Source organism: Lepisosteus oculatus, chromosome 2, assembly GCF_040954835.1.
Source record: "Lepisosteus oculatus isolate fLepOcu1 chromosome 2, fLepOcu1.hap2, whole genome shotgun sequence".
NCBI lineage: Eukaryota > Metazoa > Chordata > Actinopteri > Semionotiformes > Lepisosteidae > Lepisosteus > Lepisosteus oculatus.
In genome coordinates this window covers 1,422,737-1,438,795 of record NC_090697.1, presented here as the reverse complement: position 1 = coordinate 1,438,795, position 16,059 = coordinate 1,422,737, and the positions used below count along the sequence as shown (strand labels likewise).

The 16,059-nt window shown below is 44.4% G+C and overlaps 1 protein-coding gene across 1 annotated transcript; it reads right to left on the bottom strand.

Annotated features, from left to right (window-relative positions):
• Positions 1-8,825: 8,825 nt before the first annotated feature.
• LOC102682957 (gap junction Cx32.7 protein-like) lies at positions 8,826-12,637 on the bottom strand. The gene is given in 3 exon segments (XM_015358540.2): positions 8,826-10,619; positions 10,622-11,427; positions 12,555-12,637. Coding segments are annotated over 3 exon segments (1,053 nt in total). The 3' UTR covers positions 8,826-10,455.
• Between the last annotated feature and the right edge of the window lie 3,422 nt (positions 12,638-16,059).

Sequence of the window (16,059 nt, the reverse complement as noted above, 5' to 3'; positions counted from 1 at the left end):
GGAGTTTATCTGCATCTTTGTTTAAACAGTTAAATACCTGGAGCCACAAAGTAATGGTTATACTTTAGCTTATGTTTTACAGATTTTTCAATAAGAACATGTAAACATATTTCATGTTTCTCTTTGAATAAATTGAGAGGAACATATTTAGAAAGTGGATATTGTACCACTAGCCCTAATATAATTTCAGTAAAAATTATATTTTTAAGACAGGTCTTATGATCTAGTAATAATCATCACACCAACTTCCAACGGTAATGGAAGGATAGTTTCAAAGTATCTTTTAGAAGAAAGGTTCAAGGGACAGTAACAGTTATTGTGACTGTATCATCTGTAATTCTGTCTTTCCAGAGGTTGAGAACAGTCAGTGACAATTATCAATGAATACATATTAGCAGTGAAGGTTTGTGGTAACACTAGTTTAAACAATTCAGGAAAATTGCTTATAGAATATGCTCCGGGAATTACAGATCATGTAATGACTTTCAAGAAATTACTGGTCTAGGGCCTTTGATCACTTAGCTACTACAAACCAAAGGAGATAGACAGACTGAAATGTCCCATCTCAATTGTAAATATTATCTCCATATAGATGTAGTTATCATCCCTCAGCCAAGCAATATGTCATTTTGACAATCATGCATTCGATACTGTCTGCATTCGTTTTTGTTCTGTTTTGCAAAGTTACATTTCAGTTCTCTAAAACAGTCTGTTACTGCTGCTCAATAAAGAAAATTTAAAGATTTTCCAAATTTTCTGAATGTAAACTGAAGGAAGAAGAAACTTGTACAGAATACAAAACAAAACCAAAAATTACATTTAATTTTATTTTTGGATGTCTCTGAGGCAAAACATAAACTCTTTAGTAGGAATGTGGCAACCACTTGATTGATCTGTGCAATTCACAAACCATATCACAATAACATTACCACCACGAAGTAGAGACACACACCCATATGGAGCCAGCAGCCACATCACCCGGTAACTCACAACAGGCAGCCCACTGAAGCTCAGCAGGTGTGAGCTTGGTCAGTACCTGGAGGGGAGGCTCCTGGGAAGGCTGAGGTTGCTGCTGGAAGCGGTGTTAATGGGTCCAGCAGGGGTTGCTCACCCTACAGTCTCTGTGGGTCCTAATGTCCCAGTATAGTAACGGGGACACTACACTGTAAAAAGGGAAAGATCCGTCCTTTGGATGAGACATAAAACCGAGGTCCTGACTCTCTGTGGTCATTAAAAATCCCAGGGCATTTCTCAAAAAGATTAGGGGTGTTACCCTGGCATCTTGGTCAAATTTCCCATTGACCCTTATCAATCATAGCCGCCTAATAATCCCCATCTATATATTGGCTTCATTACTCTCCTCTCCTCCCCACTGAGAGCTGGTGTGCGGGGAGAGGACTGGCGCATCATCCAGGTGGGGCTGCACACTGGTGGTGGAGGGGATCCCCATTACCTGTAAAACACTTTGAGTGGAGTGTAAGTGTAAGGAATTATCATTTTTATGATCATCATCATCTTTACACCCAATAGACAATCTGCAACAAACTGTAATTTAGAGGTTGTACGATTGCATGTCTAATGAAGTCATTACATTTTGCCCATAAAAGCAGTATTAAATGCTTGAGTCTTTTTTTTTAGAATTTGCAAGCCTTAACTTGGTTTAGTGAGGATGAATTCATACTGCAGAACCATCTCCCAGCCTCTGTCCCACTATATACAGTCCTGTAGCCCCACCACCAGGCGCTGTTCTCAGCCAGCCTTGCATGCGCATGGCTAAAGCGCCCCATGTGGCGCTACATTGCCCCGGCCTGAAGAGTCGAGCTTCCCGCCGACCCCAAACCGTCCCTCCAGGCTGCACACGCAAAGCAGGTTGCTCCGCGGGCTCCTCTCCATCTGGGCAGGCTCTCCATCTCGGCTAGGGTTCTCTCACCGCACCGCTCAGGGCCTCTGTCTGCTCCATCCCACTAGTAACACCAATGTAACGACCGCGGGCCACCCGGGGAAGGTCGCCGCGGTGCGCAACTGGCCGGTGCTCTGGAGGAGCTCCGCAGTTTCCTGGGGTTGGTGTCTTATTACCGGAGGTTTGTCCAGGACTTCGCCAGCCGCGCTGGCCCGCTGCACCACCTCAGGAGAAGGGGGGCATTTTGTGTGGGACGTGGACTGTGAGGCGGCCTTCCGGGGGCTGCGGGAGGCACTGGTGGGGGCTCTCTTCCTGGCCTTCCCAGATCCAACGCTGCCCTATGTGCTGGATACAGACGCCAGTGATACAGGGGTGGGCACAGTGCTAGTACAGGAGGGGCCAGACGGGGAGAGGGTCGTCGCATACTTTAGCAGGGCGCTCAATATGGGCAAGAGACATTATTGCGTCACCCAGAGGGAGTTGCTGTGGGCCTGGCGAAACTGGCGCAGCAGCAGGAGGCAGACCCCGACATCCGGCCGGTGCTCCGCTGAAGGGCGGCGGCCCTCACCCTAAGTCCATGAAGGTGCTCTGCATACTGTGGGAGGCCTTGCTGGTGAGGGACAGCATGCTGCGCTGAGGGTGGTACTGTATGTACGCTCCAGCAGCGAGGTCAGATGGCAGCTGGTGGTGCCGCAGTCACTTCGCAGGGCGGTTCTCCAAGCGGTGCACGGCCAGCTGGGCATGGGGCACTTCGGCTCCGCGAAAACCATGCAGTGACTCCAGGGCCACTTCTATTGAGGTCTCTTTCACCGGGATTTGGAGCAGTCCTGCTGGACGTGTGCGGTCTGCGTGGCCCAGAAAGGTCCTTTTGGGCGCTCATGGGTGCCCCTCCAACAACATCAGGTGGGGGCGCCCATTGAGCGGGTGGGGGTGGACATGCTGGGCCCGTTTCCGCGCACCGAGGTGAGCAGCTGCTACGTCCTGGTGGAGGTGGACTACTATACAAAGTGGCCTGAGGCCTACACCCTCCCGGATCAGAGTGCATCCTTAGCCAACGCCCTGCTGGAGGGAATGTTTGTCAGGCTGGGGGTGCCGGAGGAGCTCCACAGCGACCAGGGCTACAATTTCGAGTCTCGGGTGTTATCGCAGGGGTGTGCCAGCGCCTGGGATTGAGAAAACGTGGACCACCATACTGCATCCCCAGAGCAACAGGTTGGTGGAGCGTTTTAACCAGACACTCTCCACTCAACTGGCCACCCTGGTCTTGTGGCACCAGCGGGACTGTGCATGAATCCACCGGGTGCACCCTGGCCTCGCTCATGCTGGGCTGGGAACTGTGCACCCCGGTGGATTTGGCATTCGGTTCGCCACCGTGAGGAGTGTTTTCACCGGGCTGGGGGGGCATGAGGGGGCAGACCGCCAGACTCCACCTCGACACAGTGGGCGCACTCACCGGGTGGCACAGAGGCTGCAGGATTGTGTGCTGGATGTAGGCCAGCTATTCGACACTGGCAGGACACCAGACATCTCAGTTAGGGGCAGTGTAGCTCATTCGCCTGGCTGGGGTATGCGGCGAGGGGCAGGACGGGAGTAGTAGTGGTCAGGGTGGGGACGAGGAAAGCCGCTGGCCAGTGCAGCTGACCCACTGCGAAATGGGTCCTCGCCAAACCCCAAAATACTACAATCTGTATGAGTTCATTATAAATAACAATAAATACCAATAAATGACTTACAGAAAGATTTGAGAAAGGGCCTGAAAATGAGAAAGTGAGTTGCTGAGAAAAAGAATTATTAAATGTTAGAAAACTTACATTTTATCTCGAGGTGCATGGCATTCAATTACCGTAAAATATGAAATAAAAAGATTTTAAGGTTTTGCTATCTAGCATAGAACCCAATCCTAAAACAAAAGAGAATTATCTATTCCCTTAGGAGGTGTGCAAATGAAGGAAGCTTGCTGTGAGGCTCTAGCTCATATTCTGAATAGCGGGGAATGGGGATCACCTGGTCCTTGAGGTTTCTACGGTGTGAGGTGCAGTATGAACTGGTCTTCAGAGCTCATCCATCTTCTGGAGTGCGAGTAGGTCTGTCTCTGTGAGTAAGAGAGGGTTGGGCGACGGATCAGACTTGCTTTCCTAGTCCAATGGAGCTCTTCACTGGTACTTCTCCTTCCTGTCACCCTGAATTCCAGCTTTGGTTTATTGCTTGAGCTATTAGCCTCAAACAAAGACATTACAAAGTCTTGTCTGCCAGGGTTCTGGATGGCCAATTCAAAACTGAAATTTAAATATTCTGCCTTCAGGAATGTCTACTGCCATCTTCAGACCTTGAAGATCTTGGATCTTGGAGATCCTGACAAAATGCTCTGTATTTGTGAAAATGTGTAACTTTCACAGATTTCATATTTTGATTTCTGATCTACTATTGTTTTCCCTGTTCATTTGACAACAAGCATAATATAGTTCTTCCTTTCGTAGGTATGGTACAAAATATTGTTTTAATTGCTTTTTTAGGTTTACCATTTTGCTAGGGAAAGAAATAAGCAATGTCCTGACATATCCAGTATTGTGTGCAAGCTTTTACAGTGTCTGTCTTGTGAACTAATAATGTGACAGTAGACGCTATACTTGTCATTCATGAGCTCCATTGAACATCTGTGGGATGAGCTGGGATAACATGTGACATCCGGGACCCAGAGACCAGAGAACAGACACAAACTTGTTTACCAATTACCAATAAAGAATGACAGCTGCTGTTTTATTAGTTTACATTCTAATCCGGAGTAGAACAAATGTGAGGTGTTGAACCTCATTTTACCACTAGAGGGATCACTCAGTATTTCAAGTGAGACCTCTAATCTGTGTGTCTTAAATTTTTGAATAATTTGTTCTCTAAATTCAAAATCCTTTTTTATTGATTTATATCAGAACTCTACTTGTTTCATCCATTATATTAGAAATAGATCTTAATTTCAAACCAAACAAATGGCATGGACAAGCCTTTTCCTGGACATCCCTTCTTTCTTGAATTTTAACATGGTTTATATTTCTTGTATGTGTTATCATGCTGTTACTATATTTACTATCAACAGATTGGTACATGGTGAATATGGACAATTTTAAGGTGTATTTGCCCAGTATGTTAAAGCTGAACTTTTACAAAAGGATATTTTGTACTCCTCCTGAAGTGGCTGTTTCTTGCATGCTTTACCAGTTTAATCAATCAGTTTATTTATAAAATGCACAACATTACAGCATGCAGGAGTAGTTACTGTCAATGAAATGTCTTTAATGGCCCTTCTATCCTGTCTCTGAGGATAGGCTGAGTAGTTTTAGGTGGGTACCTGCGTCAGTATGCGTTGTCTGCAAAGGAACAATAGGTTTATTCCATGCTGAAAAGAGAAGAGAGGAAATGCAACGTTGCAGCTGTGAAGCCTTCTTCAGGTGCGAGAAAAACAGAGCAGACAGCGAAGATTAAATAGCACAGGAGAACAAAAGCTGGAAAAGTGGAGGAGGAGGGAGAGGGGAGAGGCAGAGAGGCCACTCAGGAAGTGCAAAGTGGAGAGGGGTGAAGAAAGGTGTGAAATCCAAACCTGCATGAGAATAGATTACATGAAAATAGGTCTGTGATTGAGAGAAGGGGGAAGATGTGAACCTAGTTTCAGGATGAGTTTCGTTTCTGTTGTCTTTCTGCTGTGGGAGTTGAGAAACCCTTCTTTGAGAACAGAGACAGAGAGATCAGTGTCATTTCACTGTCTGAGGTGAAATGAGAAACTATGGGCTTGGAGAAATCTTGAATCTTCACAGCCCTAACATGTTCTCTGAAGCAGTCTCCTAGTAACCTTCTGGTTTCCTCAACGTAGATAGCTGGGGATTTTTTGCAAGAGAAAATGAGGTTGCTGTAGGTACAGGATGTTGTCTGGGTGATCTGGAATTGACCTGAGGGGCCCTGAATGAGCGTGTTGTTAGATATGTATTTGCAGGTGATGCAGCGAGTTCATTTGCAGGGGAAGGTGCCTGGTGGGGATGATTACCGAGTGTGGTCAAGGGAGCTGTGAACAAGAAGTTTACGTTTGGTCGGCTTGGTTGGTCGGCGGTAAGAGATGATCGGGCGGTCAGAATAAAGGGTACCGATGGAAGGATTGCCCTGTAAAATGGAGTAGTTGTTAATAATGGTCCTGGGGATAGAAAGTGTGTTAGAGTGATAGGGAAGCACCAAAGGAATGCAGTTGTGAGACTGGGAGTTTCTAATTGAGTTGATAATCCGTGGGCTGTTTTTGGCCTACCCATAACATGGGTGGGGTATCCCCTGATGATGAAAAAAGAGACATTTTGAGTGCTTGGCTCTGGAAATCCATGTCATCACTGCAGAGTCGACGTAGCCTGAGGAACTGTGAAAAAGGGAGTGAGTTTTTGGTGTGAGTGTGGTGAAAAGAGCTGTACAGGAGATAGCTTTGTGAATCTGTGGGTTTGTAATCGAGGTAGAGAGTCATGGATGGTTAATAGATAAATGTATGCCTAGAAACGGAAAAGTGGTAGAAGATATGTTAACTGTATATTTGAGGGATGGGTGAGAGTTAGTGAATTGATGCAGGGGGTGCTCTAGCTGGTCATTAGAGCATGTAGCAACACAGACGCAGTCATCGATGTATCGCTTGTAGAGGTCAGGGACAAAGCCAATGTAGGAATCAAAGAATATAATAATAATTGCTTACACTTATATAGCGCTTTTCTGGACACTCCACTCAAAGTGCTTTACAGGTAATGGGGACCCCCCTCCACCACTAACAATGTGCAGCATCCACCTGGAAGATGTGACAACAGCCATAGTGCGCCAGAATGCTCACAACACATCAGCTATCAGTGGGGAGAACAAAGTAATGAAGCCAATTCATAGATGGGGATTATTAGGAGGCCATAATTGGTAAGGGCCAATGGGAAATTTGGCCAGGACGCAGGGGTTACACCCCTACTGTTTTCGAGAAACGCCCTGGTATTGTTATTGACCACAGAGAGTCAGGACCTTGGTTTTACATCTCATCCGAAGGACAGCGCCTGTTTACAGTATACTGTCCCCGTCACTATACTGGGGCATTAGGACCCACATGGACCGCAGGGTGAGCACCCCTGCTGGCCCCAGTAACACCTCTTCCAGCAGCAACCTTAGTTTTTCCCAGAAGGTCTCTCATCTGGGTACTGACCAGATTCACATCTGCTTAGTTTCAGTGGGTTGCCAGTTGTGCTTTGCAGAGTGATATGGCTGCTAGCTCTAGCTAGATAGTTGCTTCCTCTAAAAGAAACGTTCTACCCAGCAGACAAAAATTTTGGCATAGCTAGGTCCCATCCTCGTGCCCATGGCGACTCCACTAACCTGCTGATAAAAAATGTTATTAAATGAGAAGGCACTGAGTGTGAGAACCGATTCCGCAAGATGCACTAGAGTGTGCGTTTGTCTAGCATGTGCTTGAGGGCTCTAAGACCGTCATGGTGGGGAATGACGATGTAGAGAGATGTGATGTCCATGGTAAAAATGTAACATTCTGGACCCTGAAATTAGAAATCATTGAAAAGTTGGAGGGCATGGTTAGTATCCTTGATATATGAGGGAAGCATTTCATCCAGCGGTCTCATAAGGCTGACGAGAAAAGTAGTTTTATGATGGTGCTGTCTCGGTAACTCTAATCTTTCCTTGAGAGGAAGATTCCTCATGACCTTGAGGAGTCACAGGGAGGACAGACCCTGTACGATGTACTAAGTGTTATGATAAGAGTAACCGTAACTTGTTTCTTTGCAGCCTAAGCATGCTGACCCAGCTACCTACTTGAACTACTTCAGCCTACTTCTGCTGTGATCCACTATGCCTTTCCAGATCTCATCCCAATTCCTTCTCCACCTCCCTTGGCTACTTGCCCCCTTCTCTCGCCAAACCTGCAATCCGTCCCTTCACAGCGATCTGTTCCAAGACCAGACTTTCTAACTGCCTCCTATTCCACTATAGATGTTGTAGTTATAGTATCATTCCTAAAGGATGACACCCAAAGAAGGCTCCACAGCAGAAAAAAGTTGTTTCCTTTCTTCTCTTTTCAACATGGAATAAACCCAGACCTGTTCCTGAGTGTTATGATGCGGTGCTGAGAGGGGAGAGCTGGGGATGTTCTGGCAGGCAGACAGAAGACGGGAGAACAGAGAAGGGGCAGTGGAGCGGGGCAGAACAGGGATGCTGCACAGTCCCACAGGTCTGATTGGCTGCAGTGGAGGTGGAGCAGCAATGAGGCAGACAGGGATCTCAGTCTTGACTGAGTCAGACTGATTCTGGCAGATTATTTTTCCCACTGACAGGCTGGTTATTGCAAGGAGCTCTCCCCTAAACCAACAGGAAGCTCAATGACAGAGCACCTGACCATGGACAGCGCAGGGTTCATATATCCTGGACCAGATGAGATCATTACCCGTTACAGGCAGCCACCCTGACTGAGCACTCATGGCGCCAGAGAGTGTCTGACTCTGCCCGCGACTGTGACCGGTTGCTGTGGGGACAGTGTCTGCCAGGGTGTAACACTAAGCACATAATTGTCTTTTTTTTCCCATTTTTGAAATTCACTATACTTTTTTGAAAAATCACCGCCTACTGTATGAATTCACCAGAAAATTCACAAGAACTGTTTTGTATATGATAAAGGTCAGACAGTTTCCGTTTCTGGTTTTAAAGGGGAACTGCGGTCCCAGTTTCTCAGACAGCTTATTAAATCTCAGTCACAAAATAAATTAATCGCCAGTATAGAAAAAAAATGTACAAATTCCAAGTTAAGCACTTTCATTGTGGTTTGAAATGCACTCATCAGTGTTACAGATTCGGTAAGTGAAACCGAAACCAAGTAATGAACCCACTTGCAGGAGCTGATAAAGCCTAGCGGTGATCCAAAGAAAACAGTAGTTGAAAGAACGAGCCAAGAGACCAAGGGAAGCCAGAGATCCAAACAGGGAGTGAGTACTGAAGCCAAGCCGTAATCCGAAAAACCTTCAGGAAGAAGGCGTAGCGCAACTTAGAAGCTCGAAAGGAAAACCAATACTGAGTGAGGAGGTAGGAAAAGACTAGTGCTTAAATAGAAGATGAGACGGAGGTGTGGTGGTGAATAAGTACACTGATAGGTGGACTGATGAACTAAGACTACGCCTTCTTCTGCCTCTTCTGTTGCCAGGAGGCAGGGATTGTAACAATCAGAGCTGATTCTTTCTAACCCCGAAAAATAAAAATAGTGTTGCAGTTCCCCTTTAACTAATTACTATGAAGTATGTTCAGGATGAGAAATGCTTAACATTTATAACATCAGTTAATAAAACTGTCACAAATTACATTCCAAAGACCAGGGAAGGTATAGGTATTAGCTACCAGCAATAATTAATAACAACTCAAAATACAAAATATTTGCTTTAACATATAACATCCATGCTGCTGGCCTTAGAACAAGATGACCTGTCAGAGGTCCTCTGCTCACACTTCCTAGACATCACACCTGACCTGTTTGGGCCAGAGAGAGGCTGCGATGGACTCGTCAGCAGTGGCATCAGGTCTTCTTCACAGATGAGTCACTCTTCAGCCTGTTCCAAGCAGACAGGAGAGCCAGAGTGTGGAGGAGGAGCTGTGTTTGTGTTTCTTTTTTCCATCACTATATGTTTCTGCATTTGTTTGTTGTATTTATATCACCTCAGTTTCACACAGATATCCTAAATTCCCTCAAATTGTCAAATTGAGTCAAATTGTTATGAAGCATCTTTTCAGGACCCTATGCAGACAGCAGAATCCGGAAGGGAGTGAACAGACACGGGGAGGAGACGAGGAACTGGGCTGGTAGACGAACAGGAGGGTGTGACGAAGGTGCGCAGGTGCTCAGGCAGGCGTGGTCCAGGCAAACAAGTCCGAAGGGTGTTCATTAGGAAATCCATGTTGAGGCAAAAGTCCAGAGCCGGGTGATCCAATTCAAGAGACATGACAAAGTTAAAAACCGGAGCAGGATCCGGCGAGGGGTCGGGGAGATAAAAAAGGGGGAACGGGGCCAGGCACTCCAGGTCCCGGACTCGGCTGGGTCAGGACGCCGATAGGAGACCTATGCCCTCAGAGCCGCGGACGGAGGGCGACTTGGTGGTAGGCGGGCCTCCAGGTCTCAGTGTTCAGATGCAGCCCGGAACAGGGTGAGTGTCTGGCTTTTGTAGGGAGGCTGGAACAGGGAGCAGGTGCAGAAAAGTATTGCAAAAAAAGAGCAACCTGCAAACCAACTAAAATACACTCATATTCAATTACAAGGTGTGCAAAACGTGTTCTATCATTTACATTTGTGGTTATTTTATGGTAAAATGCACCTAAAAATTCTACTTGGAGCCACAAACAGCATTACAAGCACAAGTTACACTTTTACTGTACATCTTACTGATGTTGCAATAATACCAGTAAATACATGTATATGGCATAGAATAAAACTGACAGGAGTATATTTAGAAATGGGTAATATAGCCACTAGCACTACTATATTTTCTACTGTCATAAATGTTAGTGTCTTTCTAGATTTTCCAAGGTACAGAGCTGAGCTGAACACAGGGAGAGCTGCCCTCGTTTTGCAGGGCTGACCCCAGTTCTTTAATCAAAGTACTCTCCTCCTCTGCATCAGTGCTTTTAGTGTAACCATTCCCAAGTTTCCTCCCATGCAGTTCAGCCTCTAAGTTCACCATTTCTACAATTCATGATCCTCATTCCTGAAATTGTCCACATCTGTAAGTGGAACAGTTGGACTAGTCGTGCAGTTTTTACTCTTCTTCCGTGTGCAGTTACAGATTTGTTTACCACAAACATACAGGATTTCAATAAGGTTTAGGATCAAAGACACAACTGCAACTACAAGCATAAACAGACTAAAAATGGTTTTCTCAGTGGGGCGTGACAAGAAACATTCTACTCGATGTGGGCAGGGGGATCTAGCACATGAAAACCTTAAATACAGCATGAACCCGTAGAGGTAATACTGGACCACAATGAAAGTCACTTCAAGCAATATCTTAGCAATAATATGTGCCATATAAGCACTCAGCAAACTCCGTCTGATTTTGACTTTCCCCTTCGTATCTGTGTATTTTGGTAATTTACTGGTTTTCTTCTGTAGCAGATTGTCAGACTCATCTTGTTCTTCTTTCAGCTTGCGTTGCCTCAGCTTCTCTTCCTTGTGGATAACATGCAAGACGTGTCCCAGGTACACTAGGGTCGGGGTGGACACAAGAATGAGCTGAAAAACCCAGAAGTGAATGAGCGAGATCGGGAAGGCCTTATCATAACACGCAGTCTGACATCCAGTATGTTGAGTGTCGCAGGTGAAGAAGGCCTGCTCATCACCCCAGACCTTCTCTCCTACAGCTCCCAGCAGCAGAATCCTGAAGACAAACAGGACAGTCAGCCAAATCTTCCAGATCACAGTGGAATGGGAATGTGCCTTATCCAAGCATCTGAACAGGAATTTCCAGCCCTCTATTCTTCCCACAGTTCTTAAAATTGAAAAAAATACTATGCTTTATTCATACTAGACCAGAAATCTAAATCAGGATTCTTTCAATCCAAAGAAGACTTTCATCACTTGACTTGTTATGAACTTCTAAATAAAATAAAAAGGTCACCTAGGACAATAATAGGAGGTTTTAGGTTATTTTTTGTAATAGAAAATACTCCCCTTTGGAGCTCATTAAAAATTAATGTTCTAAATGTGCTTCACAAATCCCCGTTTAAAATGCAAAATATGTGTACATCAATACAATAATATTCAATATCCTTCCGTTATTTTAAAATGGAAAATAACATTTTTTTACTTTAATCTTTTTTTCCAGAACGCAGTCTTACTAAATACAGTGTTTAATCACAAAACGTACCAGTGCAAAGTACCGCATAATGTTCAAATCTGTGTTACAAAATTGCACCTCACGACGTCTATTGACAGCAATAATTAACAGCACGAATACCGATTATTGATGGTGACATATCTAGAGAAACGGAAAAACAGTTTAAAATGAAGAGCACTGCCTTTTACAAGGTTCCCTTAATTCTTACAATTTACAATTTATTCTTACAATTTACTGTAAGTTGTGTGTTTTTGTTTAAGCAATAGAACCAATCCAAATTCTCGATTTCTCTGGCAATGGAAATATATATATATATGAACTTTTAGTAGAAAAACTGGAGGTCAGGTCCTAATCTCACACAGTTCAGCTAGCCTCCTTGTATACACTAAGTCTCGCACCCGGGACTTCCCGTAATGCATCTCTCTGCCACACAGTCCACACGCTGCAACAACCCGAGAGACACCGCACATCCGTCTCTCTCTCGCATTTATTAGGGTCGAACCCAACTACTGAAATGGTCTTAATCAAGCACCTTCCAGCTGAACGTCAAACATTTGTGGGACTGGGACTTTGCAAACCATGCTATGGAAGCCCGTTTCCGTCAGGGAGGAAAAAGAAAACGCGCTATGGCATCTCGTAATTGCGACTTACTGTAGAAACCCAGAATTGCGACTTTATATCTCACATTTGCGACTTCGAAATAACCCACATTTCATTGTCTGTCCTTTTGTTATTGCAACGGATTCGGGTTCTAGGGCTTGTGCCTTTGCCGCTCCCACCCTAGTTCGTGCCTCCCTGCATTGGCTTGAAGCCGGGTCCTGCCAGCTGAGCTAAGACCTTCTTTAGCCCCGGCGGCCAGCATCCCTGTTATGCGCAGGGTAGGGCGGTGCTGTCATCACACTGCAATCAGATCATACAACCTGTATGTCGGCTGTTCAGTTACACTAGATTCATAAATCGTACAGGATCTATAAGGCCTGAAGACTTGTCTTGTCAGGTGCCCTGATACAAATCAAATTAATTACACTAATTTTTATGGAATCCCATTTCCGCCAGGTAGGCTTCCATAGTACCCAGATGGAATAGTGGAAGGTGGGCTTTTAAAAAAAGGAGACAGCATATGAAAAAGACCGAGAAACAGACACTTCACATCCAGAGGAATTCACAATTATACAAGCTTAAAATTATACTTTTTACATACTTCCATTGTATGTCTTGCCTTTTGATTCTTTAAATTTCTTAAATAATTTAAGTAAAAAAGGAATTGCACTTTAAAGGCATTAATAGAGGGAGCACTATTAGACCATTTACTTTTGTGGATGAAGTGTTCTGCCAACATATTGTAACGCTTACGGCCGACAAGCAGTGTGTGTAAGAGCCGGCGTACCAGAGCGGGTGACGTCACCGCCCTTCCCTGTGATAGCAGGACCACAGCTACTGGGCTGTAGAGAGATCTCTCTTTAGCTCACGGGGCTAGGTCGCTGCAGAGAGACGCGGAAGTCCCGGGTTCGAGCCTCCAGTCGGGATGGGGCCGACCAGATGCGGCAAGGGCGCCCGCCTGAGCCCCCGTTGCGTTACAATATTTAACAGATTAATAATAAGAACATATTGTAGCGCATTTGCCCCGGGGAGCGGCCGAAGAGCGCCCGGAGAGCGCCCGGCTGGGGTGCGCGGTGAGGGGGCAGGACAGGAGTGGAAGTGGTCAGGGCGGGGTTTAGGAAGGCCGCTGACCAGTGCAATCTGCGCCCCGAATTCATTACAATATCCTTAATCCAAATCGTATCTAAATATAAAATATCAAAATCTTTAAAATTAACATTTACCTTTACATTTTTTTAACAGTAACATTTTGGAAAGCTATCCAAAACAATTTTGGTACAATTCCTTTTTAACTTAAAAAAAAAAAAGTCTTCTTTAGGTCAACTGGCAAGACCCGGATTCGAGCCAATGCAGTGAGGCACGAACTAGGGTGAGAGCGGCGAGGGCACAAGCCCTAGAACCCGAGCCCATTACAATCACTGAAGGACAGCCAATGAAATGTGGGCTATTTCGAAGTCGCAAATGTGAGATTAAAAAAGTCACAATTGCGAGATATAAAGTCGGAATTCTGAGTTTTAAGTCGCAATTCCGAGTTTTCAAGTCGTATTTCTGAGTTATGTCGCAATTCTGAGATATAAAGTCGCAATTTTGAGATACTGTATGAAGGCGCAATTATGAGTTTTTAAGTCTCAATTCTGAGTTTTTAAGACGCAATTGCAAAAAAAACATAGTGCGTTTTTTTTACTCCCTGACGGAAACAGGCTTCCCTACAATAACCACGTACGATGGTTAGAAACGATATAAACATTAACATACTGTATATTTCTCGAACTTCTTACCTGATGAAATGGAAAGTGCTGTAAAATCAACGCCTCTGAATCTAGAAAGAAACTCCTAAAATGTTTTTCCTAGACGATAAAGTCAAGTCAAGTTGTGAGTCTGGTTTCAACTTATTTCGCAACTCTCGCGTAGGGCTAAATCTACATAATAAAAGCCAGACAGCATCCGTTTTGGTTCAAATTATTTCCCGACTTGGATGTACAGTACGTGCAGGGTGGGAACGGAAAACGGTCCGGAGGCAGAGAGTTTTGTAGTAAAATCCAGTAATAGAGTAAACAAGTCACCATTTTGAACTCAAACATGTGGGCTATATACTGTAGGCATCCAGCTGCAATGATTAATAGAAATAGAAAACTGTAAAATAATTGGTGTGAAAATGTATTAAACATAAAAATCATATACTGTTTGACACTGTCGGGGACAGATTAAGGTACTTGTAGTAAACACCATAACTCCTTATCTAGTAGATAGTTACAGTATCTTACACTGCATCAAGCACTGAGAGTGATTAAATTAATGCAAATATTTTATTATCAATTAAGTAAAATATTTTTGTCTACCAAATATGCCAGATTGTGACTAAATGTGGATGTGACTAGAATATTGGATGTAACACTGCGCAATCTTTTTTTTTACCTAAACATGTTTTTATTGTGCAATAGTTTCTGTTATGTAAATTTGCATAATTAAAGAAAGGACCATCTGTGGATCTTGAGATTTTTCTCTTGCCAAATTTGTACATATTCTTTGCCATTTCATCTTATATTATATATGTATTAGCATTTCAGTTTATAAACGATGGATATAAAATGGAAGTGATTCTACCTGCACCCGTCAGATAATCTCAAGATTAAGATAAAGGATTATGAATTGCCTTTCCTTTTCTGAACAGACGGTATAAAGATGGTGTAAAGTCTGCAGCTCTCGGCTGGCAGGGTGGTGAGGTGTTGAGGACTGCTGCGCTGTGGCTCTGGGCTCTGGAGCTGGGGTCTGACCCTTGGTTCAGCCGCTTGAAACTACGGGAACTGGGCTAGGAGGACGAGTCTTTTACCACCCGTAATGAGTTATTATATACATGTATATTATATACATAATGTGGTACCAAAGAATGACAAAATTATACACCCCCTTCAGAGCGCGTTGCGTGTTCTTAGTCAGTCCATTGGATACATTTGCCACAGGACTGGACATACAGTATTCTAGTTGTGGTTGATTATGCCTCTTGCTAACAGGAGGTGTCCATTAAAAAATATATTTTTTTAAATAAAACCATTGCCAAGGAACTTGTAGAGCTCTTCTCCCGGGTTGGGATTCCCAAGGAAATCCTGAAGGACCAGGACACCACTGTTTATGCCTACATTAATGCAAGATGTCGCTTCTCCCCTGTGCTTTAATCATTTGTGCACCTCGGATTATCACCCGCAGACCAATGGGTTAGTGGAGTGATTTCATTGCACCTTAAAAGGGATGCTAAGAGAGGCAGTTACTCGGGATCCTCCATTTTCTAATGTCCGCAACACGAGAAGTTCTACAAGCTGCCACTGGGTTTTCTCATTTGGAAAAAACACCCTAGCGGGATAATTGACATTGCTCGGAAACTCTGGGAAACTCCAGAAGGAGTATCCTGGAATATGTAATACAGCTGCAAGAACATGTCAATAAGATCAAGACTATCGTTCAGGAGCATGTCAAGAAAGCACAGGACACTCCACAGTCTGATTATGATCAAAAGGTTGTGGAGAGAGAAGTTAATAGAGGTCCAAGGGAACAAGTAAAGGTTTATTCCATGCTGTAAAGAGAAGAAAAGAAACATAACGTTTCGGCTGTGGAGCCTTCTTCAGGTGTTAATAGGGGTAAGTGTTAGTGTAAGTGTAAGTGTTAGTTCTGCTCCTGTCTAGTGTGACC